General features: G+C 33.6%; 2 protein-coding genes across 7 annotated transcripts; one reads left to right on the forward strand and one right to left on the reverse strand.

The window, feature by feature from the left end:
• On the forward strand, positions 1–2,343 carry LOC144856034 (3-hydroxyacyl-CoA dehydrogenase type-2-like). Its single transcript, XM_078714014.1, has 5 exons — positions 1–27; positions 404–568; positions 1,006–1,170; positions 1,395–1,632; positions 1,811–2,343. The coding sequence occupies exons 1-5, from the start codon at positions 4–6 to the stop codon at positions 1,999–2,001; spliced, it is 783 nt and encodes a 260-aa protein (XP_078570140.1). The 5' UTR covers positions 1–3; the 3' UTR covers positions 2,002–2,343.
• Positions 2,344–2,415: 72 nt separating this feature from the next.
• Positions 2,416–24,664, reverse strand: LOC144856030 (uncharacterized). Of its 6 annotated transcripts, none has more exons than XM_078714008.1 (16): positions 24,605–24,664; positions 17,784–18,043; positions 14,118–14,292; positions 13,614–13,736; positions 12,368–12,490; positions 11,667–11,804; positions 11,121–11,264; positions 9,940–10,080; positions 9,319–9,450; positions 9,011–9,145; positions 8,546–8,674; positions 8,327–8,443; positions 7,789–8,037; positions 7,224–7,344; positions 4,007–4,269; positions 2,416–3,495 (listed from the first exon to the last, which is right to left on the reverse strand). In XM_078714008.1, exons 2-16 carry the CDS (start codon positions 18,024–18,026, stop codon positions 3,350–3,352), a joined length of 2,379 nt encoding a protein of 792 aa, XP_078570134.1. In that variant the 5' UTR covers positions 18,027–18,043; positions 24,605–24,664; the 3' UTR covers positions 2,416–3,349. The 6 variants fall into 6 exon arrangements, with proteins under 6 accessions (XP_078570134.1, XP_078570130.1, XP_078570132.1 ...); XM_078714004.1 differs by lacking the exon at positions 24,605–24,664 and adding an exon at positions 24,052–24,434; XM_078714006.1 differs by lacking the exon at positions 24,605–24,664 and adding an exon at positions 24,064–24,433.
• Positions 24,665–26,612: the final 1,948 nt, after the last annotated feature.

The raw sequence follows: 26,612 nt of genomic DNA on the forward strand, positions 1-26,612 counted from the left end.
ATAATGTCATCAATAAGATCAATGAAGGTAAAACAATTTGCATTGTAGAAATACTACACTAGCAGGCCTATATAACAATTTATGATTGCTACTTTCTTTCTAGCTAGGCCTAGTTAGCTAGCTACGCCTAGCCTAGGCCTAGGTTAGTATCTAATCTGCTCTGTAGTGTAGTAGGTAGTAGCATACTAAGCTAGTGGACCTACAGTAGGCGGCTAGCCCTAGCTAGAGCTACTACAGGCTAGGGCCTGGCTAGGCTATTCAAGTTATAGTAGGCCCTAACTCAAATCGTGATCCTATAAACTTTATTGATTTATAACTTGTCTGTGTCTGAACAACCAGAAATTTCCATTTGAATATAAAATATAAATATTCATAAATAACAATTAATTTCCTTTCGTTGCAGGGTTTGGTTGGCCTTGTGACTGGCGGTGCATCAGGTCTTGGTAAGGGAACAGCTACCAGACTTGTCCGTCAAGGTGCTCAAGTTGTGATTGCTGACCTGCCTAACTCACCTGGCAAAGATATTGCTAAAGAACTCGGAGAGAACTGTAGATTCGCTGCTGCAGATGTATGTTTCATTTATAAAATAAAGTTTATGAACATCTGTCAAAGAATCATTTAGTCCCAATAATTATCATTAGCTTAATATAGTGCTATTTCATGAAGATCAGAGCGCTGTGGACTTAGATGTTACACTCTTTCAACAGCATTCTTCTCCCCTAACTAATGGTCACATCGTGTCATCGGCAGCTAACTATGGTGCCATTACGTCTGTCCACGACAGTGTGTGTGTGAACTAGAACACTTATAAATCGTTACCCCGGTGTACTAGTACATCACATCCACTGATCATAACTGGGCCCTCTGGGAGTCCAGTCTTTGACTGAAAAGGTCACCCAATAAAACTTTCTTTCTGATGCTTTTGAAAAATGATCTTACTTTAAAAAGGTGATATCCATGATGCAAATAATGATCTGTACTTTTGTGCTGTAATTTTATTTTCAGGTAACATCAGAAGAGGATGTGAAGAATGCTATTGCCTTAGCGAAGAGTTCATTTGGAAAGGTTGACATTGCAGTTAACTGTGCTGGAGTTGGTATCGCAGTGAAGACCTACAATTTTAACAAAGACCGAGCACATCCATTGGACGAGTTCCAACGGGTTTTATTGGTATATATTCAAAATATCCACCTCCAAAGATTGTAATAAGACTTTGTTTATGTATGTATGTTATGTTTGTTTTGTGAACAGGATTGCCACCTTTACCTCCATCCTTGAGAAGAGGGCCATTCACGACAAATTATTTTATCTGTACCCGTAGAACATGAGATATGTATGTAAAGTAATATTATGTAAAGACACAGGTTTAAAAGACCTCTTATGTTTCTTCGTAGGTGAACGCAGCAGGCTCCTTCAATGTCATTCGTTTGGTCGTTGGTGAAATGGGTAAAAACGAACCAGACGCTGATGGGTTACGCGGTGTAATAGTGAACACAGCGAGTGTAGCGGCGTATGATGGGCAGATGGGACAGGCGGCTTACTCGGCCTCTAAGGGTGCTATTGTTGGAATGACCCTACCAATTGCTAGGGATTTGGCAAGTCAAGGGATACGAGTTAACACTATAGCTCCAGGTAAGGTCAAAGGTTGCAGTACCAAATTCATATTTGTGATTACTTTATTGACCAGGTCACAAATGAATTTATTGTCGTAACATTTTCAAAGCAATAGCTCTAAGCTAAACATGCTATGAATTATAAAGCAAATACAAAAAGATTTAGAATGAGTCTCAATTAATTAATTTTTTTTCAGGATTATTTGATACACCCTTGTTAGCAAGTCTTCCTGAGAAGGTGCGAACGTTTCTTGGACGTACTGTACCCTTTCCCAGCCGCTTCGGTAGCCCTGAAGAATACGCACACTTGGTAGAGAGTATAGTAGCTAATCCAATGATGAATGGAGAAGTTGTACGACTCGACGGAGCGTTACGTATGCAGCCTTGAGAACGTTTGACATTTAAAATAATAAATAAAATAATACATTTTGAAATTAAAGATCTAGCTAATAAATTATGAATTACCAAATAGTATTGAGGTTAGTGTCAATATCATCATTAGTAAAATGTTTCTCTCTTTTACAAGAGAATGCATTGGTGGCTTAAAAGGGGCACTGGATAGCATGAGAATAGGGGTTGGTTCTTTTTTTACATATCTTCTACTACAGTATAACTAGTTCAACCATTCTATAACAATTTCCAGCGTTAGGTCAAACATTACTGTCAAAGCTAATACAGTACACATATGGTATAATAGACACAAATACAGTACTATAGTCTATAAGTTACTTGTCCATGTTTCAATGAAATAGATGAAAAACAAATCATGAAAAAATAATAAATGATGTATGAAAATAAACGAAAAATAAAAAGAAATGTGGTTTTTTTTTCACCCTTGATATAGCTGTCAACACCAGATTCCACAGTCTTTCAACAAACATCACATAATACACAAAGGCATATTTATTTATCTGTAAATTCTCATGCCATGTTTTAATAATTTACCTGTTTTTTTTACAACAATGTGATACAATAGTTAGCGCAAATACTTTGGTAATTGTGCGTATATAATCTGAGTAATTGACCACCTACAAATCACTGTGCATGCTGTTAATATAAAATTGAAATATACTACAAAATTGAGATGATGTCTTGTGTATGTTGAAGATTTGATTACTGTGTGTGTCCAGGAAAAGAATGCAGTGTGCTGGTCATTTAGATGCTGCTCTCTGATCTGCCATGGATTAGGAATCTTGTGCCAAGAAGGAATTACTAAAATTTTGAGCTGTGGGCTACTACCAGTAACCTTGTGCCGACATGGGCTACTACTAAGAAGCCCATTCCGACATGGGCTACTACTAGTAATCTCTTGCCAACATGGGCTACTACTAGTAATCTTGTATAGCGGGCTAGTAATTGGGCACCATAAGTTATCATAAGTATATTTTTTATACATAATAGTAGAAATTAAAACTGAATTCATTTAGCTGAATTAAGAAAGCTGGGCCACTCAACAAGGAATCGAATTGTCCATAATTTCTGTTTCATCCAGTATACAGTAACAGGAAAATAAAGGCTTGCTGTCACACCCATGTAATAGAAAGTCATTCTTACACTCATGTCATAGTGTAAAGTTCACCCACAAGTTGACCTTCAGTCTCAAACGCATCATAAAAGCATTCCTTTAAATTGAACATATTTACATACATGAATTTACAATTTAAGAGACATTCTGGTGGAGTCTCCAGATAGGTTTCTAATTTACAATGAAGAATTTTATTTGCCGTTTAATTCCATCACATAAAATCATACTCGGAGACGTGAATACTGATCACGGCAATGGACCGATAAATTAGCGCCATCGCTCGGTTGTATGTACTCATTTCTAGTTTTATTTCCGTTTCATATGGACCTTCAACGGCTTTTACAAGATACAGTGTTCCTGAAACAGAAAAAAAAAAGATTGTTTGGTTGATATCTTAAGCTCTGTCTCCACTATCAAACTTCATGTGACAATGTGTGGTGTGCCCAAATATGGTAGTGATATGCCCACATATGGTAGTGATATGACATCATCATGTCCATATATGGGCACATCACATTTTTTTGTCACATAAAGTTTGACAGTGTAGACAGAGCTTTATGTTATTCTTTTATATGAATAATTCAATTTAACTTGTTGGGAGGATTTTAAGTGAGTTCCAATCCTGACCTAGTGGCATGTTTTTTAAGGAATAGTATTAGTGGTAGCTTGGTGTTTAACATGCTTGCCTTCCTAGGTCCAGGGTTCAATCCTAACATAGTGCCATGGTTATAACTCATGACTGGTCATACTCCATCCCTAAGCCTCAAATGAGACTTAAATAATAAAAGCATTTCATTTATTCATCCTGGAATTGGCGAGTTAGGTATGAAATTTAAAAAGTGCGGTTTTAAACTTTGCAACAACTAACCTATGGTTCCAGCTTTAATAACAGCAAAGTATCTTTGATCATTGCCAGAAACAATTTGATAAAACACAGAACTAGTACTGGACAGTGACGTAGGCTGCATACTGATAAGGCGAATTTGGTTGCCAGGTCGTAGCGCTGGGATCGACGGCAACGCCAGGTAGTTGTACGAGATGACAGACGTTTTATTCAGGAGGCACGACACGTCACCTTGAGGGCAGGCTGCGAGATTACGCATACATCTTTGGACATCTCCATATCCAGCACTAAATATAAAAAGACAATTATAAAATAGTAAGTAAAAATATTAATTTTGTATACAATACAATATGTTGTTCATGCTGGCATCATACAAATTTTAAAGAGAAACAAATTTTAATTTAAAAACATACTGGTTATACATAAGATAAAATGCTTTGCCAATGGGTCAAATTCATTGTACAATACAGCGAAGAAAGATACCAAAGATGGTATCTGTTTGGCAATAAGGAGAACTTACTCTAACTGTACTTACTCACTCTAACTGCAATGTACTTATTCTAACTGCTGTACTTACTCTAACTGCAATGTACTTATTCTAACTGTACTGTACTTACTCAACTGGTAATGACAGTGAAAGTAGTGACAATGGTGAAAGTGATGATGATAATAATGATGCTTGTGTAAGTACTTTTAAACAAAAACTGACAAAATTAACATAAAACAGGTTGTGAAAGTACCATTTATTCAAATTCTCAGGTACACTTAAACATAAATGATATCTTAGCTACAACAATCATAATAATAAAGCTCTTTAAACTTTAAGCTAAATATACAACCTGGTCCTGATATTTCTGAATGTACATTTTATTAAACGTCTAATTCCTATATTTCAAGTTTTCATATGGTCCTAATGTGCTTATAATAATAATAACAAGATTTTTATAGCGCACATACCACTCAAGAGTGCTCAAGGCGCATTTAAAATAAAAAAAACATCTTATTTATTCAGAGTGGCTGCCTTGCCTCTCTAAGCAGCAAACCAGTAGGCCAAGTTCCTTCTAGAGACATCTACTCGATCTAGTGCTTTATTGCCGGTAAATTCAACATTGAAATGTAGAAAAGTTTCATAAATTTTGGTAAGCAAGCTAGAAAATTAAACGTATATTCATTTTCTATATAAAATGTAATAAATATTTACATAATATCATTATGTTTTTACAGCTAATATTACCACAATTTTTTTTTATTATTATTTAATTAACCCTGTTAGTAAGTATATTCTGAAACATAAAGGAATATTTTAGCAATATTTCTGCCTCGTAATGTTCCCATAAAATACATGTTTAATTCCAACTCCAACTCGATTTCTCTAGGACCACGAATTGACGTAATCATATTCAGCGTGCCGACGTTGTACAACGACCGTAATTGGAACTCGTTTCTTTCGTTGCCTTTCGTAAGAGTGAATTCGTACGTGTAACCAGATTGCGGGGTGGCTGTCAAACGGTACACCATGGCCGGTACTTGAGGCAGCGAATACCATGAGATGTAGGTGTGAGTAATGGATGTTGGTTGCCTGATGCATTCTGGGTCATTAATGCCACAAATCTGCCGGATACATTTACTAAGAAAAATCAAATGTGTATGAAATTTAATTCAGGGCAAATTCATAACCTTGTTATCAAAAAAATAATATATGTACTTTAAAATAGTCTGAAATTAATATTAACTAATATTTATATTATTATTACAGTACAGTAAATTCTTCTTCTAACCAGCTGTTAAAGTATGCAACTTATCTATAGACTAAGGGTAGGAATGATGAGTTGAGGAACATCAAACTTTAGCCTCCATTTAAAGCATGCAATGGATGTAGGTGGACAGGAATTATATTATTATTAGGAATTATTGGTAAAGGAACTAAAAAAGGAAGTACAGCTATAAAAACTCTGTCTACACTATCAAACTTTATGTGACAAAAAAATGTGATGTGCCAAAATATGGACATGATGATGTCATATCACTACCATATTTGGTCACATCACTACCATATTTGGTCATATCACTACCATATTTAGGCACACTTTTTTTGTCAAACTAGGTTGATACTGTAGACAGAGCTTAATACTCGTTAAATAAAACAACTCTTACCTTTGCGATAGTGTGTAAGCTTGCTGAGATTAGATGCTGCAGTTTTGTTATATCTTTGCCAATGACTACTACTTATATGAAGCGACCGTTTGTTAATGTTGAAATCTATCATGCAAGCCATGTTATTCAAAACACGTTTGTACTGAATCCTTTGCAGTGTTCACACCAAAATGATATGCGTGTACAGATTAGTTTAAACTACAGTAGTACTCCTATAAGTGGGGGGGGGGGGGGGGGGGGGGGTTACCTTAGGGACCCAACAAAGTGGCAACTTATAGAGGTTGGCCATAAAGTTAACACATATAATAACCACCATTGATTTCACAGGAAAGGGTAGGGGTGTCCCCAGAATAGGGAGTGTCCTCTGAATAGGGGTAGGGGCTGTCCCTGAATAGGGGTAGGGGATGTTCCTTGAATAGTGGTAGGGGGTGACCCTTGAATAGGGCGTATCCCAAATGAGGAGTTCTACTGTATTAGGTAATTTAGCTATAATGTTACTGTAAAGGTTGGATGGGATATTTTTTTTGATAAAGTTAATAAAATATTATCACAGTAAAAAACACATGGAACATGCTTTAAAAATTAAAACAGTCTGCAGGCAAGCAAATTAATAACTAGTATTGAAAGGTATTAAACAATTAATGATGTCACTCGTAAACTTAAATGTAAACAAAAAGTTATTTTTATTTAAATTGACCTGAAAAAAATTGATACCTGTTTCACATTACCTTTTAAAAAAGTCTGAAGTTTACACACACCGGCAATGTGAAAGGGGTATTAGTCGCAAATTTTCAAGAACCAAAATATTATGCTGTGGTTTTGTTTGACGGTAATACATAGTTTTCAGTTTGACGCAGTGACATGTTTGTTCCAAGACAAGGTTTAAAGCTCTGTTTACACTATCAAACTTTATGTGATATGTGATGTACCCATACAAACTAGTTTGATAGTGTAGACAGAGCTTAAGGTGAATGAAGGGAAGGTGAGAGAGAAGAAAAACTTATCACATTTTTTAATTAACAGCCTTTGAAAGTAGCATTAGTTTTATGGATTACTTTGAGCCAAGCACACGGCATGCAAGACTTACCTGTTATCTTTAGTGAAATAATTCGGACACTGTACATAATTACACTTGAAACTTCCACCAATGTTGAAGCATGTGTGCTCAGACCCGCAATTGTCAAGACCAAGATCACACTCATTTTGGTCTAAAAAACAATAAAATTAGTCAAATTATCAACAATTAAGAATTCTAAAAACATGGTAGAATAAAAGCTAAACTAACAGAAAACATTTTTTTCTACACCACAATTGTTAGATTGTGCACACTGGCAGAAGGAGTGAAGCACATTGACGGATCCAGGATTTTTCAATAGGAGGCCCAGGCTTACAAATTCAATTTCCTTTTATTTTTACAAGATACATAATAATCAGAGTTGTAAAAATAAGTAGACAAATTGTAACATATTTTAACAAAATCTAATGGTCTATCTTTTGCATTGAAATTTTCAAAATTTAGAGGCTTTGGATCCACCTACGGAGAAGTCTAAATTAAGTTAAGTGGTATCTAGCTAGGTTGAAAAGTTTATTGACGATAGCCTGGAACATTAACCAAACAATATTTTTCTATTTTTATAATTAAAATATCTCACCTTTACAAGTTCTACGATCAGATTGCAAAGTGTAACCAGGAGGGCAGCGACATTCATATGATCCAAGTGTATTGTAACAAATACCACCACACAGGCGCCCTCTACCAGCAAATAAACTACATTCATCATTATCCACGCAAGTTCCATCCTCTCTTGTCCTATATCCCCGCTCACAATAACATCTATACGATCCGTACGTGTTCATACATCGCTGTTGACATGGTGATGAGATAACACACTCATCCAAATCTTGCGGAAGCAAAATAAATTTTTAAAATGTTATAAAACCCAAAACAGATTCAAGATTTTGTCAAACATAAAAATGTTATAAAGTGGAGTTACTTGACAGAGTTTAAAAAAAAAATCTAAAATCAATGTGCACCACTGTTCAATTCTTTACATGATTTTTTTCAATATTTACCAAAGCAGCGTTCATAAAACGGTGCAAGTGTGAATACACCTTGTAGGCTAGAAATTGTCTGTGTCTGATAGGAAGCAGAGGTTATTTAGAACATAGAGATGTGTGAAAGGGGCTTACCTTTACAAGTCCTGCCATCGCTGTTAAGTTCGAAGCCCTCATTACATGAACACTGAAAACTACCAGGCGTGTTTGTACATTTATGTTGACATACACGACGCTGGCACTCATCAACATCTACAACAAAATATAATAAATGAAATATTCCATCAAATATATAAAACGTGGATTATATGATTTTAGTTGACTCTTATGACAGATCCTAGACTATACCCATACCTTCACATCTTCCTGTTAGTCTGTTGGCGTTGTATCCTAGAGGACATTGACACGTGAAGCTTCCTTGTCTGTTCACACACGACTGTCCAACCAAACAGTTGTGACTTTTCTCTGAACACTCATCCACATCTGAAAACAAACAGTTTAAGGCTCTGTTTACACTATCAAACTTTATGTGACAAAAAAAATTTGGTAAATGTGATGTGCCCATATATGTGCATGACGATGTCACTACCGTATTTAGTCATATCACCACCATATTTGGGCACATGTAGCTTGGTGGTTTAGATGCTAAGCCACCAATCCCAGGCTCCTGGGTTAAAAAACAACTCTACTTCCAAAGACTTGTAATAAAACTTTGTTTGTGTAGGGCATCTTGTATGTTTGTGATTGTGTAAGAGGGAGGCTACTTTATTAGGCCACTATCTGACTTTGCTAGGAGAAAATAAATATTGATTGTCTTACCAATACATGCTTGTTGTACTTCATCATATTTATATCCTGTAGGGCACCTTCTCCTACATTGGTATCCTCCTATTGTATTCTGACAAATAGTGTTGGATCTACACGCATTCACTTCCTCTTCACATTCATTAATATCTGCAAATAGATAATAAAAACTTTAATAAAAACTGTCTCTATACTTATGCAAGATGTTTCCATTTTTCAAATGGCACATAAAGCTCTGTCTACATTATCAAACTAGTTTGACAAACAAGTGAGGGATCATGTTATATGTGGAGCTGCTGAGAAACAAGTATTGGGATTATTACCAATTGTACACTGGTTGCTTCCGTCAACTTTAAATCCTCGTCGACAATTCTCGCACCTGAATCGCCCTCTGTAGTTTATACATCTTTCTTTTTGATTACATGTATGTACACCGAGGGCGCACTCATCGATATCTACCACATAAAGAAAATAATATTTAATAATGATACCATCAAAATAAATAAATTCGCACAAATGTATTTTTAAGTCTCAATTCACATGCAGCCTGTTAAATTTATCAAATAATGTGTAAATTCAATTATATTAAATGTATCTTGCTGACTGTGGCTTTATTAGTAATCCTCTTGCATGGATGAAAACATATTGTATTGTTGTCCGCAATGCATGTGTTTATTCAATGTAAATACTAGTTGCACTTTGCTGTGTTGTTACTTCTTTCAACATTATATTAAGTTCTACTTTATTAAACAACTATATTATCAATATTTTATGGTTCAGATGCAAAACTAAGGGAAGAGGAGGGAAAAAAAGAAAAGTTAGGTTTTACTTCTATTGTTACAGGATTATTAGGATTAAGGATGGAAAAGAAAGACTAAGCGTAATAAAGGATTACTTTGAATTAATCCTAATTTATAATTATATTAGTATTAAGTTAATCTAACCATCACAACTCTGCGTTACAGCATTCATCGTATAACCCGTTCCGCATGGCGTGATACGAGTACACTTATAACTGCCGGGACTATTTTCACAGCGAGATCCAGCAGAACAGGCACCAGGATTTTGTACACACTCATTAATATCTGAGGAAAGAGAACTACATTAATCGGGTAGGTATACATGCATGTAAAGTGAGTAATTAGGAATACTAAGAATTAGTTGAGTGCCATCTTCTGTTGGAAAAAAAAGTTTTGTTAGTCTCCAAGATACAGAAACAACAAAGTTAAAATTTGCTGATAATGATTCATTGTTATGCAGTCATTGCTAATTAGCGGAAATCTTAAAAGTTAATGAAGTATAAAGCTAGCGTAATTGAACTGTTGTCTGCTAATTAAAAACTAATTAGTGTGAGAAGAATCAAATTGATTGGAAGTCAGCATGGGTAGTGTAATGATGTTATACTGTTTATAATTATAGCTTTCATTAAACTAAAAAATAGTACTATGGTAGATATTAATATACTGCATATATTTACATGAACTATAACAATGTACTATCTATTGTAAAAAACTAAAGAAATAAATGTTTTCATGCAACATTAAATGAACAATGTGAAACTACCTTGAAGCTAAAATAATCAATTGGATGAAATGTTGAGGACAAACATACAGAACAGCATCAATGTATAAAGAGTTTACTGTTGATGAATAGGCCTACAATTAATGTAGGCAGAAGTATACATTTTAACAGCTGCCACAAATTCTTAGGCTCATTATGATTCTAAAGCTTACAAGCTAATTACACCACCCAGGGGCAGACCCAGGGGGAGGGGGTAGTGCTTGGGACAAGCAGCCTCTCCCCTTTTGACAGCTACAATGACATTATGAACTACTTTTTGATATCTACATTTGATAGACTAGTATATGTTACGGCTCTCACATTAAAAAAAATCCTGGATCTGACCATGTACATTTGTAAATTGATGTGTTACTGATGTATCTTTGTCTATTTACCAATTGTCACTTTAATCAAATTAGCTTTGTTAGGAAAGAGAAAACGGGAGGGGGAGGGCAGATATTAAGTTTGAAATGAATAGTTAGAAATGTTTCTATACTACAGCTACTGCAATTCTAAATGAAGGGATGGGGAGCGTCTACCAGGCTATAGAGGCTAATCTTGATACCTCTGCAAGTTCCTTTGTAAACCTCATAGCCCTCGCTACACTGCTTAGTAGGGACATTACGGTCAACACATTGGTAGCTACCCACTCTGTTTACGCATTGTTTGAGGGCACAAATTGTTGGATACAACAAGCATTCGTTTATATCTGAAAAATGAACGGTGTATTCTTTTTAATTGATTGTAGACCGACAACTTCCCAGAAAGAAACTTACACATCAAATAAAAAAGTTAAATTTATAGGTAAACTCTAACCCGCCTGGTGATAAAGTAATAAATGGTGAAGATGAGAACATCTTTTGTTGTATGCATAAAGCTCTGTCTACATATATCAAACTAGTTTGACAAAAAAAGTGTGATGTGCCCAAATAGGGTAGTGATAATCCCAAATATGGTAGTAATATGACATCATCATGTCCATATATGGGCACATCACATTTTTTTGTCACATAAAGTTTAATAGTGTAGACAGAGCTTAAGATCTGCATTGGTTATTTCTACCTCACATTGCTTTCTTCTGGATATGATTTTTAGAATTGAATTGAATTACCTGTACATTGTTGTGTGAGGTCATTATATTCATATCCCGATTCACATCTAATAGCTCTCTGACACGTATATGCTCCAACTTCATTGATACAAGTTTCACCAGCTTGACAAGGATTCCCTACACGACATTCATCCACATCTACAACATAATAATTACATAACATTGTTGATATAAAGTTTGCGGTACACCACATATATTTAGTTCTGAAAAGAACTGTTGAGTAACTATATTTGATTTCGTCATGCAAACCTTCAAACAATTACATATATTTAAAAATAAATGTTAACTTTTTTGATAAACCAGTTGCCAAGTACTTTTTAAATAATCATTTGAAACCAGATGAAATTTTTTGAGAATTACATGTATTATTATTAAGTTTTGTGAAGCAAGCATGTTACAATGATATTACCATATATTTTATAATAACTCTTTTAATGTCTTTTGTGAGATCCTTACATGTACAGACTCTACATATTTTTCTTTTTTTTTTTGGTATTTATATTTGGATTAGGCCCTCCACGGACCAACGGCAGCCACCAGTACAGCGCATACCAGATCATCACACTGTGAATAGTGTACCAAGTTCTTTAACATGCACTATGTACACAGGACTAACAGCTCTATGTCCCATCCGAAGGATACCAGAGAGTTCTCACTCAAATTAGCTTAAGTACACTGAAATAAAAATGAATTGAGCATACCATTACAAGACCTTGAATCAGTATGAAGTTCATAGCCTGAGTCACAAGAACAGATGATTTCCTCACCGGTATCAGTACACTGATGCTCACATGGTGATGATATCGTACACCTATCACCCCCAGCTACAGAAGCAAGATAAAACAACAAATTATATTAAATAAAGCTTTGTCTAAACTATCAAAAAAATGTGATGTGCCCATATATGGACATGATGATGTCATATCACAACCATAAGCATATCAATACCATATTTGGGCACATCACACTTTTTTTGTCAAACTATTTTGATAGTGTAGACAGAGCTTAAGAAAAACCATTCATTAAACAATATTTGATTCTATAAAAAATGGATCCTATTTAATATTTGTTGAATTGACCATTCAACCTTTTAACTCATGAAAACATTCTCCATATATTCAACTAAAAAACAGTCATTATTTGTACGACATACCATGTACGTATACTGTTATCAGAGGATCATAATTGAAAGAGAAATAACATGACTTAAATAACAGACTTTAATTGCAGGTTATTATGAACAAAGAAATGTAAAAAGGAAAGATTTGTCTGACCTTTACACTTCAAGGCTAAGGACAAGATAATACACCAACAGAGTTCAAGTTAAATTGTCAGAACAAGGCCAAATTAATTTTGTTCCTTTTGCTTTATTAAATCGCTATTACAAATTATCTTTATAATAATGCATTTACATGTTGTTGAATCTAGGGATAGCTTTGTTTAATAGCCTACTTAATTTTCTGGTATAGGTTTGATTTTAATATTTGTCACATGTGTACTCTATGTTAAAGTTATCTAGGTATTGCATGAGTAGACAAGCGGCTATCATGTGAGACGTTAAACTAACCAAACACCCTTGTTTAACAATCAACGACTTCCTAATACTCGGGCGGGCCAATTTACAGAAGCAAAAGACAAAACATCCTTGTCCATTTTCTGTAATATGATTCTTCCTTTTTATGTTTTAAAATATTATTAACACATAACGTATCTTTCAGTAGGTTTAAATGATCTATGAAATGATTTAGCATATTTTACTGGATAAAATCTCCAAAAATGAATAAAATAAGAATAGATTTAGTTTATTTTCCACTAGACGAATCTGTTTACATGATTTGTGAGCTTTAAATGGCTGCATATTTTTTGAAACGATGGAAATATGAATGTGCACAAACCAATAATTTGTTTGATTCACTTAAATATATTTTAAATGGAACGTTCCTTTACCTGGGATGCAAGTGATTCCGTCTGATTGTAGGATATATCCAGGATTACATTCACAATAGTAGGAGCTGGGCGTATCAATGCAGCGATGCTGACACACCCCTGGAGTGTTACACTCATTCACTCCTAAAAACATACAAATAAAGATAAAGCTATAAAACAGTTTAGGGTAGGTTCCATACATTAGGGTACAGTTTAGGGTACAGTAGGTTCAATAAAATTAGTGCATCTGAAGATCCCGCAGGGTGGGGTACTAAATGAAATTAGTTGGGTGGCCTTGCTTGAAATATGAGGCGTAAAAATATTGATAAAATTTAGCCCTGCTCATGTCGAATGATGTTGTGCATCCCCAAAATATATAATTTGTTATATGGATTTTAAAATATTGTTTACAGTATGTGCCACGATGTGCAAGGTTTCACGTGCGTGTTTGTCAACCATCCCACAATGCAATGAGCAAAGTTGATTCATAGATTGCGCAATAAGAGAATGAATCCAACAGCTTACCATTATCAACTGTGGTAGCAGTAGGACTTGGAACGTTACCAGCCCTTCCAGAACTATCAAGGCAGCAAGTTAAGAAGGAGCTTTTACAAAGTGTGCCTAAGTCTGGTATTTCAGCATTGCAGTCCATTCCTTGTTCTCCTGCATTTGAACCCAGTCGACAACACTTGCAGCATTCCTATAAAATTAAATAAACAAATTAATATTTAAGAAAGAGTAATAAGTAATATGAGAATCCATAACTTGTATAGAATTATTAAGACATGATAGTGGGGCTTTAACAACAACAACAATTATAGACGTATATAAGTCAAAGATGCTCTCCAGGTGGATGAGTAGTAATAATTAGTACAGTCTTGTTTATTTTTAATTAATTTATATGTAATTTTATTTTCTATGGATCAGAGATTCCGAAATAAAAGATGGAATGAATGAATGAATTAGATCCATAATACTTCAAATTGGGTAATAGAGAAGCATGGAATTTGGTATGTCAACTCGTATCAGAAATTCGCACCTTTAAGATTTTAGGCCATCTAAAATTTGGCCTTTGACCTCAAATAATGTCCAATTCCTCATAACTTATTCTTTATTTAAGATTAATTTATAGAGTTGTAGTAAAGTAAAGCATCATAAAGTATAAATATTATCATTTCGTTGGTGGTATATTTCTTGCTAGCTGTGTACATCGCATCGCCATAGAAACCATGTGATTGACAGGTCACACACAGGTTAAATGACACATGTCATTGTCACCTGCTTTGTCAAATTAAATTATAAAAATAGTTGTACAGTGCCACCTGGAAGATGTGTATTCATAGGTGTGGAGTTCAGTTAAAAAGATATCTCTTCTTTTTTTGTTTGTGTACGACCTAAAACTTAAGCTCTGTCTACACTCTCAAACTTTATGTGACAAAATATGGTAGTGATATGACATCATCATGTCCATGGGCACATCACATTTTTTTGTCACATAAAGTTTGATAGTGTAGACAAAGATTCCTAGAACACTATGCTGAAATTAATAATAAATCAATAATCTCCAATTTGAAATTTAGAATCAAATTTAATTTTTAAGCTTTTATATCCATTCGAACCATGACGAATGACAGAACATCATGTCAACGTCATTTGCGTGACCAAGGCTACTGAAAATAGCCGAAACGTAGCAAGTAAGTACTTGACAACTGGTTTAACAAAAAAATTAACATTTATTTTTAAATATCCATGACATTTTTTGAGAATTTATTATTATTATAATTATCATTATTATCATTATACTGTCTTGAACATATTGACAAGATCTCCAGAGAAAGCTGTTTAGTATTATTCAATATCATGTCATGCTTGTTTCAAATATTAACATAAAAATGTTAATCTTTCATATCCATTCTATCTCAAAAACTATCTATTTTAATACTCTTTGGCATGGTAATGAAAACACGGGTTAAATTTGAGTGTGGTGTGATTGGTTGTATTCCAGCAGAGACCTACAGCATGTACAAACAGACAAAGTGAGCAATATACAGTGGTACATTCCAGGTGACATGTCACCCACGGCTAGACTGACAGTGATCGACGCCAATTGGTTGGCCAACATGGCTGCCACAACTGAAGATGAGCACATCAATGACAACAAAAGATGATCTCAGTGACAGCTGATTACGACCACCAACGTTAAAACGTACGATAGGCAGCAAATTCACGGGCATGAAACGTCCTACAGCTACAAAATATTGTCATTAAACATGATTGTAATAGCTGACAATAAATAACACAAGTATGCAATACCTAGCAATGTTAAATGTCATTAAACCATTTGTTACTCTACTCCTATCTAAGAGTAAGACCAAACTTAATGTTTATGCTGATATTAAGTAGTTACTTGTAGAGTAGTAAAAACTAGTGAGCAATCAAACTTCTAATAAATGAATCTAATAATTTTATCTAAAAATGCATATGATAAAACATCCTCTTGCTGGATTTGAACCTATGACCTCTCTCTGGATTTGAACCTACGACCCCTGGCTTACAACACATTCATACTGAAACATGACAGGTATTATTAATGTGGAAATGGCAGTAATCTGTGGATGTCAGTATCTTCCCTAAAGCATATTCAAAATACAAACATTATTATAGGAAGTTGATAATGTTTGTGTAACAATTCCTTTCATAGACACTATTAGACCTCCACCATAGCTTTAAAATTAAGTATACAGTACTCTCAAATTGCCCCTAATTGTGGATAATTGGTGAGGCGGCTAAACATTTTGAAATGTTAATTATCAATAAGTTCCTAGAAGCTAAGCAGGGGAATATAATTTCTTAGAACATTTACAGTAGGAGATGATTAAGTTATTGTAAAATCAGTTTCTCTGTCTACAGAGAAAATTACATTGTCTTGTACAACCATACATAAATGAGAATTCAAGTTTAGGAAAGAGTTGAACTTGCATAGACTTTTGGATTCAGAAAATAATTTCAAAAATTAAAGTGTTTTTAAAATGTTGGGAAGTGAAGCAAATAAAAACATTACTATAGCTCTGTACTACACTATCAAAAAAAATCAATCAAAAAGTGTGATGTGCCCAAATATGGTAGTGATATGGGCACCCAACATTTTTTTTCACATAAAGTTTGATAGTATAGACAGAGCTTTAGCAAAACAAATTTTGTTTAAAAGCCTCTTGAGAAAGAAATTAGAAGATTACCAACTTCAAAATGTTACAAGTAGAGTATAAAATGTATTGATAACATTTGACACAAATTGGTATAGAAAACTTGGCAAAAGATTGACTTTTGGAAATCTGGGATGGGGAGTAAGGACGCTGAATAGATTACAACAAATCATTTAATCTTATCAAGAAAGTGCCTAGGACTTTGCTCAAATCCTCTGCTAATGCTTTTATAAGGATCACTTTCACATCAAACTAGAACATACATAGTGTTAAACTTAATCTTAAAGGGTGAAATGTTGCACCAAGCTCTGCTATAGTTTCACTTTAATCTAACATCATATGATTCAACATTTTCTTTGATTAGCCTTGGAGATGGCAAGAGCAGACACCTTGAGACGTGGCTGCTAGCGACTGATAGGAGAAGGTATCAATAGATCTTGTCACTATGAGTCAAGTTATACACGATTCAGAGGATACTAAGCATTTACATTCTGACCTTTTCGTAAAGTTTAAATAGTACAACAAGATTTCACATAAGTTAGTTTATAATAAAATTTGCGAATAAATTTGAAACACTAACTGAACAGCAATTAAGTGATTGCTTTTTTATGTTCGTTAAGAGGGTTGATAAGGTGTTTTTTTAGGTCAAAGATTAATTGGGAATGAGACTATAATGACCAAACATTCAAGGATATGAAAAAATGTTTTTTTATTTTGTATTTATTCAGGCCTGTTTTCCAAAGAATTTCAAATAGTATGGTTGTAATAAAATACATTCTCCCATAATTTGGGTTATCATTTGGGTGGTGGAGGTGTTTTGGAGAGGGGTTGTGCAGCCTAGGTGTGGACCTCTAGAAACAGTGGGCCTCTCAACAGGCATCAGACAAACGAATCTTATTCTCTAAAAATTATAAGTAAAAATCATAACCAGAATTGAACCCACACCTTTGAATCGGTAGGCGAGCTCCAAAACCAGCAAACCACTTACCTCATCTTGAATGTTGAAGCAAGACGCTGATAGCATTCCACCATACACACACCGTTTAATTGTGTTATAGTCTCTTATTCCTCGATCACAATAAGCAATTTCTATTGATCTCTTACAACACGAGCTGAAAATATTTTCACAGTCTATGCGATCTGATTCTGGGATTCCAACCACACTTTCGTACGATTCACAATGTAAATTTGTTGTTCCAAATTCTTTCCCGAGAGTACAACATCGGCTCATTATACTCTGAATAGCACCTAAAAATAAGCAATTTTAATTAGTAAAAGGCTGGTATATTGTATGAAAGTTATCTCTCTCAAAACGGGAAACCCTTGTGCTGGCCTAAAATGTCTGTGGTTGTATTCACCATTCACACTAGGCTAAGGGAAACACTTATTACCATTAACATTAAAAAAATCTCCTATCTAAATGAATACAATCAATACAATACTTAAATATTTATTAAGTTAAGTGAAATACTTAATATTTAAGGGAAATATTTCACTTAAGTGTGATTGGTAAATACAGCCACTGGTTTTCAATAAATTCTGGTACAGTATTCCGAATGTTAATAATTATTTTGCGACTACTTGGAGAATTTTATATTTTTCAGAGAGTATTGTATGCGCTATTGGGAGAGTGAACCTATTTACACATTATAACAATGTTTAAACAGTGACCTCAAATTTACAAATTGTGGGTCACTGGCCTCTGTCTTTATAGAATTAAGTTTTTTGAGAAAAAAAAACTCAGGTATAAACAAAATCAGGGGAAACAATTTCCCTTGTGTAATGCTTAAAATTAGTTAATTATTCAAATGACATGCGTTTGAATAATCTGTTTTATGTTTTACTAAATTTAGCGCAAGAAATTTTTGTCAAAACTGTGAGAACATTTGTTCCTATGCACGAGTGTTGCGTAAACTTAGCAAACTATTTCTATTAATATTCTGTTTTATGTTTTAGTAAATTTATTAGTGAAACATTTGTGTCAAAACAGTGACAAAGTCAGTTCCCATGAGGGTAGTGTAAAATTAGTAAATTACTCACTTTAACCAATTTTACAGTTTTATCGATAATTCTACTTAAAAACGAAATAAATTTGAGATAAATATTAGGTTGCATTTGTATTCAATATAAATTTAAACTTAATTAAACACATCCTGGACTTCATCCTGGGTAATTTATAGGACTAATAATTTTATACCATAGGACGACGATTTTATTTATCTTTTGTTCGCCTCAAATCAGCTAAAGTAATTTAAATTAAAATTGCAATTGTGAGTCCCACTATAGAACAGCATCTCTTTTTAATCTCAATTATTTCTCTAAGATAAATCTTTCCTACAATTTCTACCAAATTAAATCCTAATTTTTTAGATTATTATTAGAAAGAAAAAACACAATCTCATCATGAATCTAGTATTTTCCAAAATTAAATTTATCAAAATACAAAATCTAATGTTTTAGCTCCCAACAGTCTTTATATATATTCCCAATTGATTATCAACAAATGTTTAAATTGAATGTTAAATCCAAAATAAATGCTCATGTGTTACTATATAAGGTTCAAATTTGATTTAATTTGGGATTCATTTAAATTCTCCTCACAAAACAATACAATTTCTTAACCACATAATCATAATGTGATCAGATCTTAATATACCATATGTTAAACATGTGTGAGTTGTACTACATATGGTAGCAAAATGTGTTCCAGACAATATCAAGTATAATACTAAATTCCATATTGCTAACTCATATTCCATACAGGGATAGAAAAGGCTTGGGGCGAGTGCCAAAAGTTTTAAGGGTGTAAGGTTTTTAAACAGATCTTAGGCTTAGATGGGATCGTCATCACATCTAAGTAGAGAAGTAAGATGTTGAAAAAGATGTTAACAGGAGTCCAGTGACTGTGTTAATCTCAATAAAAATTGCATTTAAATGTTTTCTGAATAAAGTAAATATTTTAAATATCAATGTGATAGTTAGAAAAGAGTCTCAGAGGTTTATTTGGGAGATGACATAAAAAGCTTTCCAAAAAATGTATTTACAGCATTTGTCACCAATTTGACAAAAAACTGGACGTGGACCAAAACTAATCTGAAATACTTACAGGTAACATAGAATAATAAAAAATTATTATCTAATAATTTATGTGCATGTTTACATTCAATTGGCTAGATCCTGTTTTCAAGTGGTATATTTTATTAATGTTAAGTACACAAGCCTTATGAGACTAAACATTAAGATACTTTGCGGTCTGCAACAACATGCTCCTTAGATTATCTCTGATACTGTGCTTTAACCTAAACACATGTATTGTAAGCCATTTAAGCCAGTTAAGGTGGTTGAGATTTATTTAAATGAAAGACAATTATTATTTGATAGATGACGAATGGTGGAATGTAGAACAAGACATATTAATATGGAGCTTTCGAGTTTTCGAAGACCTATAACTTACGCATTGATGTGTCGTTGCCTAGAAACCACTAAAACTGTGTCAAGGAATAGTGAAAAGCTCTGTCTACACTATCAAACTAGTTTGACAAATAAGTGTGATGTGCTCAAATATGGTAGTGATATTCCCAAATATGTCATCATCATGTCCATATATGGGCACATCACATGTTTTTGTCACATAAAGTTTGATAGTGTAGACAGGGCTTAAGAGACAAAATCCCATCTTCACTGCACGGGCAGAATGATTTTTAAATGACTTCACTTAAAGATCAAAATCGATAAATAATTTTGCCATTTCTAGGATTAGTAAAAGTAAAGATGGGGATGAAATGGTTCTCAGACATATCTTTCAATTAATGAGAAATATTAGAATGTCATCCTTGGCTTTATCTTTTTGATTCAAGATTTAATCAGACTTCGATTTATTGACAACACTTGAAAAAACATAATTTAATTATAAAAAACACAAATCAAATGTTTTTTTAACAGAACACAGAAAGGTCAATGTTTGAAATGCAATTATTTGAGAAAGAGTAACAAACAAATGGTACAATAACCCTGGTGAAATGATCAAATGTCTTCATCCATCACTTAGTATTGAAACTCTAGTTCACACACCACCTCCAGTCATTCTGTTGTTATCTGACAATCAACATATTCCAGGATCAAATGAATTTAAGAACGTGCTTTGACGGAAGGACATTGGTGTCAAAGTGCGAACGTAACAAGTAGATGGCGAGTAGAATTATTTACACACCTGACATTCGTAGAAAAAAAAATGTTGCATGAAGATAAAACAAATCTAATTGTATAAATAAAACATGCAACATTTTTTGTGAGAATTGAGAAAATATTGACATTGAAGGTCAAAGGTAGGATGACCCGATAACATGTTCTTGAAAACTATCTTAAGAGAGGAAGAGGAAGAATGGCCTTCCTGTATTGGCCATATCATATCTAAATTACTATGGTAGAACCACTATAATAAAGGTGACACCTCTAGGACCCAACAAAGTACCTAGAGGGAATAGGGGTGTTCCCGATAGGGGTTGGCCGTAGTGTTAAAACATCCCATGTTCATTTGTCAAGCAAAGAGTCCCCTTAATAGTGGTGTTCCAAAGGAGGGGTTCTACTATAACATGTTGTATGATAATAATTTGTGAAATTACGGTATGAACTTGTATTTGAATCATTTTAATCTCTTAATTTGAACAGTTTAAGATACTGAACGTATAATAATGCCTCTTCTCAACATGTACGGTAGAACTCAGATCTCTCATAGAATAATTATCACCGACATTAATTCAAATTTTAACCACAATCTGAATGAATTACATGAAGAAAACAACAGTAATAAAACTAAATCCAATTGCTTTGTGGTTTTTGAACATTTGGTTTGCAGATTGCAACCTTGGCTGGATGGTAGCCAGTGCACAGTATGATGTCCTCTCAGAAGCAAGCGAGTCAACACGTCAACATATCACCCGCCATAAGCGAAACAAGATAACGAGTGAAAATCATATGAGGCTGTATATATAACCTTAAATGTTGTTGAACTTAAATGTTTACAACAATATCAGTTTTGCCGCACCGCGTCAAAATTTAAAACTGTTAAAACATTGCCTCAGAGAAAACTTCTTCCCAGTGAAATTATCAATAAACCAACAATTTTATGTAGGAAAGTAAGTTGTTGAATGTAGAGCTCTGTCTACACTATCAAACTTTATGTGACAAAAAATGTGATGTGCCCATATATGAAATGATGATGATGTCATATCACTACCATATTTGGGCATATCACTAACATATTTAGGCATATCACTACTATATTTGGGTACATCACACCTTTTTTGTCAAACTAGTTTGATAGTGTAGACAGAGCTTAAGGCTAAGTACAGATACAAAGTTTATTGAAATAATCAGCTTTGGCAATCTCGTCAAAATATCACAGACAATACATTTGCCCGGGGGTAACCCCCGAAAAAAAAATCTGTTGCCACCGGATACTTTAATGTTCATGAAAACGATACGTACTTAAGGCATTCCTGGCTGTTAAGTTGCAATACAGGGGTAACCTTTAACCCCTTCTACACCAGCAACAGAGAATTGAAAGATTAAATTTGGTAAATGTGACATGCGCACCCCCAAAGGGGTTAATAGGGTGACATCTTTCTCAAATACATTATTGAAAAAACATGGCTCAGGCAGATTTGTGTTTATATTACATTATCATTTAAGTTTAATATAAATTAAATTATGTTTATAATGATGTTTTGATGACTTGCAGAACATTAACACCATTTTTTTTTAAAGTTTGAACTAACAGGTTTCAAGGTGTAAAATGTAATGCAAATATGTACAGTCAACTCTCCCAATACCGAACTTTCTGAAGGGAAAACCGGAAACTTTCCAAATTTATTTATTTATAAAAAACACATTCTGAATACCAGATTTGTCCGGCATATAAAATTAAAGAACATGAATGAACACACTAATTGTAATTGTTGTAATTTTTAACAATATACTATAACAAGTTATGCAATAACAGGATATTTATGCTTTGTTACAAAAAATATTGATTGTAGGGTTAGGAAGTGGGAAGAGGAAGTGCTTTCTGTCTACTACAATACACTACAGACAAAACTAGAGAAGCATATTTCAGAATAGAACCCAGAATTTTAAGGTTACATTCATACATTGCCATTGTCATCATATGCTACTAATTAGGATTATAATTTGCAAAACTAAAGCTCTGTCTACACTATCAAAGTATTTTGATGTGCCCAAATATGGTAGTGATATGCCCAAATATGGTAGCGATATGACATCATCATGTCCATATATGGGCACAGAACATTTTTTGTCACATAAAGTTTGATAGTGTACACAGAGCATAAAGTACTGATCTTGTGATGGTGCAACTTTAAACCTATTATACCAATTAGTACTAAGAAACTGTACTAACTACTGTTCATTAGTACTACTGTTCATTAGAACTACTGTTCATTAGAACTACTGTTCAATAGTACTACTGTTCATTAGTACTACTGTTCATTAGTACTACTGTTCATTAGTACTACTGTTCATTAGTACTACTGTTCATTAGTACTACTGTTCATTAGTACTACTTTTCATTAGTACTACTGTTCATTAGTACTACTGTTCATTAGTACTACTGTTCATTAGTACTACTGTTCATTAGTACTACTGACATCTGTTCATTAGTACTACTGTTCATTAGTACTACTGACATCTGTTCATTAGTACTACTGTTCAATAGTACTACTGTTCATTAGTACTATTACTACACTGTATGTCTGTTATGAATGCTGATTGGTCCAAAGCAATGCAAAACTGTAACTTGATAATTTCTAAGCTACAGATCAATAAGATATTTTTATTTTAAAAATTCAAATAAATTTAATTACTTTCAAAATGTTTAGATTTAACTGTATATCGTGAAGGAATTATTTCCTGCGGTTAAGTTATTTATGATAGTTCAATTAAAAGAAAAATTCTCTCTTTCCAAATGTAATTTAAGCCTACAAATTGATAATAAAAAATCCAAACATTTTTGCACAAATAAAAAATTCTATATTATAGATTTTTTTTAAATGACAAAATCATTTTATTGTTATGCATTTAAATACTGTACAGTACTTTAAAATGTGCAATTAATAAAAAATGTTTTAATTTTTATTTTCACAATATTGACCTGGTGTTAGTGAATAAAGTAGTAAACTACAAGCCTGAACTAAGCTAAAAAGTTTAAGCATGCTGTCCTGACTAACTAGCTCACTTACTCATTTCTTTACCTTCTCCATAATTCAAAAAAAGTCCAAAAACCACAAAAAGTACTCCAAATCGTTGCATTATGTATCAAATATCGTGTCCAATTGTGGATAAAAAAGTGTGATAAAATCACAAAATTATTATTACTGTGAGAGCAGCCCTTCTTACTCTTACCACCCCTAATCCTTGACTGTGAATCATAAGTTTATAACTTCTGCTATCAACTGTCAATCACACGCATGAGCGATTCCACTGGGCAGATTAAGAAAAGTCACTTGCTGAGTTCCCAATGTCAAAAACTTGCACCGAATGATCAACTCCCGGGAAACGAGCCCCAACTACGTCACATGCCTCAGATTACAAAACAGATATGCAACGTGGTGAAAAAACATACCAATTATACCACGCTTGTATAAGAAGATGGCTAATCTAACCCATCGGACAATGACCTTACCTGTAATTATAATGGAATAATCCAAAGTATGACATCATCATGTACAGGGTATGTTCAAGAAGACAGTGAGGAAAACTATGATGATGAAGTTAACATGGAGATGACCTTACCTGTAATTATAATAGACTGATCCAAAGTATGACATCATCTTGTACAGGGTAAGTTTTTTAAGACAGTGTGGAGGTACAATGATGATGTTAACAAACTTTAATGGAAGCATGCTGGTTGAGAGCTCAGGGGCCATTAACAACCTTTCAACATCAATATTTAAACTGCATCTTTCATCATTTGACAGTGAACTCATGGTCAGGGGAACAAACTCATCTTCAAATAATTCCTAGCAAGACATAAGAAAACATCAGCAAATATGTACACAAATATTTTAATGAGAATTTTTAGTTTTAATCTAATTTAAGATGTTGCGGACGACTGCCGTTATGTTTTAGCTCGGCAATAAATAAAACAGCAAGGAATCACTTAAAGACTTTGCTTAACATCAAATTTGATTATACTTTGCGTTTTGATTTAAAAACAGACATATAAAATAAATAAAATACGTTATCTATTTGCCGGATTTATCCTTTCATTTATAATTGTGGTGATATTTTTTCGTTGGCAAGCAGTCTCTTGGTCAATTTAACAATAAATTTAATTTCTTAAAATGTATTTCTTGGTATTCACATTCTTTGAAAATGAAAAACAGTTGCTTTATTACCATTACCACTTCTTTTGTTTGTATATATGCTTGCTTACTTACCTAGAGTCCTGGGTCCAAATCCTGTGGATAACTTAAAAACACTATCACTACCACATCCCACTTGTTTACAGAGTGTAGGTTTAAGACGTATCCTTTATTGGCAATCCCAGCTGTTGGATGTGGCTGAAAAAGTAAAACATATTTTTTTGTTTTTCAGAATTGTTTAGCATAAAAACAATAATTCCATGAACGCTTCCGTCCCTTCTGTTCTACAACTTCCATTATTGGGATTGTTGTGGCTAAAAATCCTAAATATAAAATTAATTTTAGAATAACCTTTATAAAAGTACCTCTTAAATCATATAAACATTCCAAACCACATCCAAGTATTTCAAAGAACATGTTTATGGTAATATTATGAGGTTTTAAAGTGTTACAAGATGATACCGGGAAATGAGTTGAATTACTCTACCAAGAAATTGATATATTGGTGGGTGTAAAACTCCAAAAAGACTACATAAACACCCAAAGTAGAGTGTAGTTGATCAAATAAGTCCTCTGTTTCGAGTTTTTATGTGTTTCATTTTCATCTCTTTATCAATTTTTTTTCTGATTTCTTTCTATTTTTAACGATGATGAATAAAGTATATTTTATTTGATTTGATTTGATTAAGATCTCTTACTTTTGACGGCTCTCAAGCTGAATCCTGTATGGGGGTCTTTCTTAGCAAATTCATCTTGAAATGTAGAGCATCTAGGATCTCTTCGTTCTTGTTTGTCCTGGGCAGATATAGAAACTGACAGTAACCTTGGTGGGAAAAAAGACATTTTTCATTTGGAATTATAGTTCACCAACATAACGTGATAACACATAATTAAAAGGAATAGCCGTACCTTACATATTGTGAACTACAGAATCTGCTCAATCTGAACCGAAAGCGCTGTTAAGCCATCTAGAACTCAACAAATATAGTTGCATCATATCATAATAATCAACATTAAATTTAATAGAAGAGTAACAGTCATAGAGTTATCTCTGACAATACCAGGCACCTTTGGGCTGGCTAGCCTAATGTGTCTGCTTTTCCAGAAATGTTGATATTATGAATGGTTTAATAGTTTAAATTAATTTGAGGGCATATTGGAAAACTGGAAAAGTTTGGTTTGGGAAGTTTCTGAATTTTATAGAGTCCGGTATTGGGAGTCGACTGAAAGAATTATGTAAATTGTTTATCTTATCAATTCTTATTATCTTGTAATAATTGTTTATGTTGGACAATGAGTTTCATTGGCTTCCTTATCAAAGGTCATAGTATCAATTATTTTTGACGTTTGATCGACATCTATCAACTCATCAATAACATGAATTAAAAAATTAATCAAATTTATCATACCATAGGGTAAAGCTCTATCTACAGTAT

This window comes from Antedon bifida, chromosome 11 (assembly GCF_963402885.1).
Source record: "Antedon bifida chromosome 11, ecAntBifi1.1, whole genome shotgun sequence".
Taxonomy (NCBI): domain Eukaryota; kingdom Metazoa; phylum Echinodermata; class Crinoidea; order Comatulida; family Antedonidae; genus Antedon; species Antedon bifida.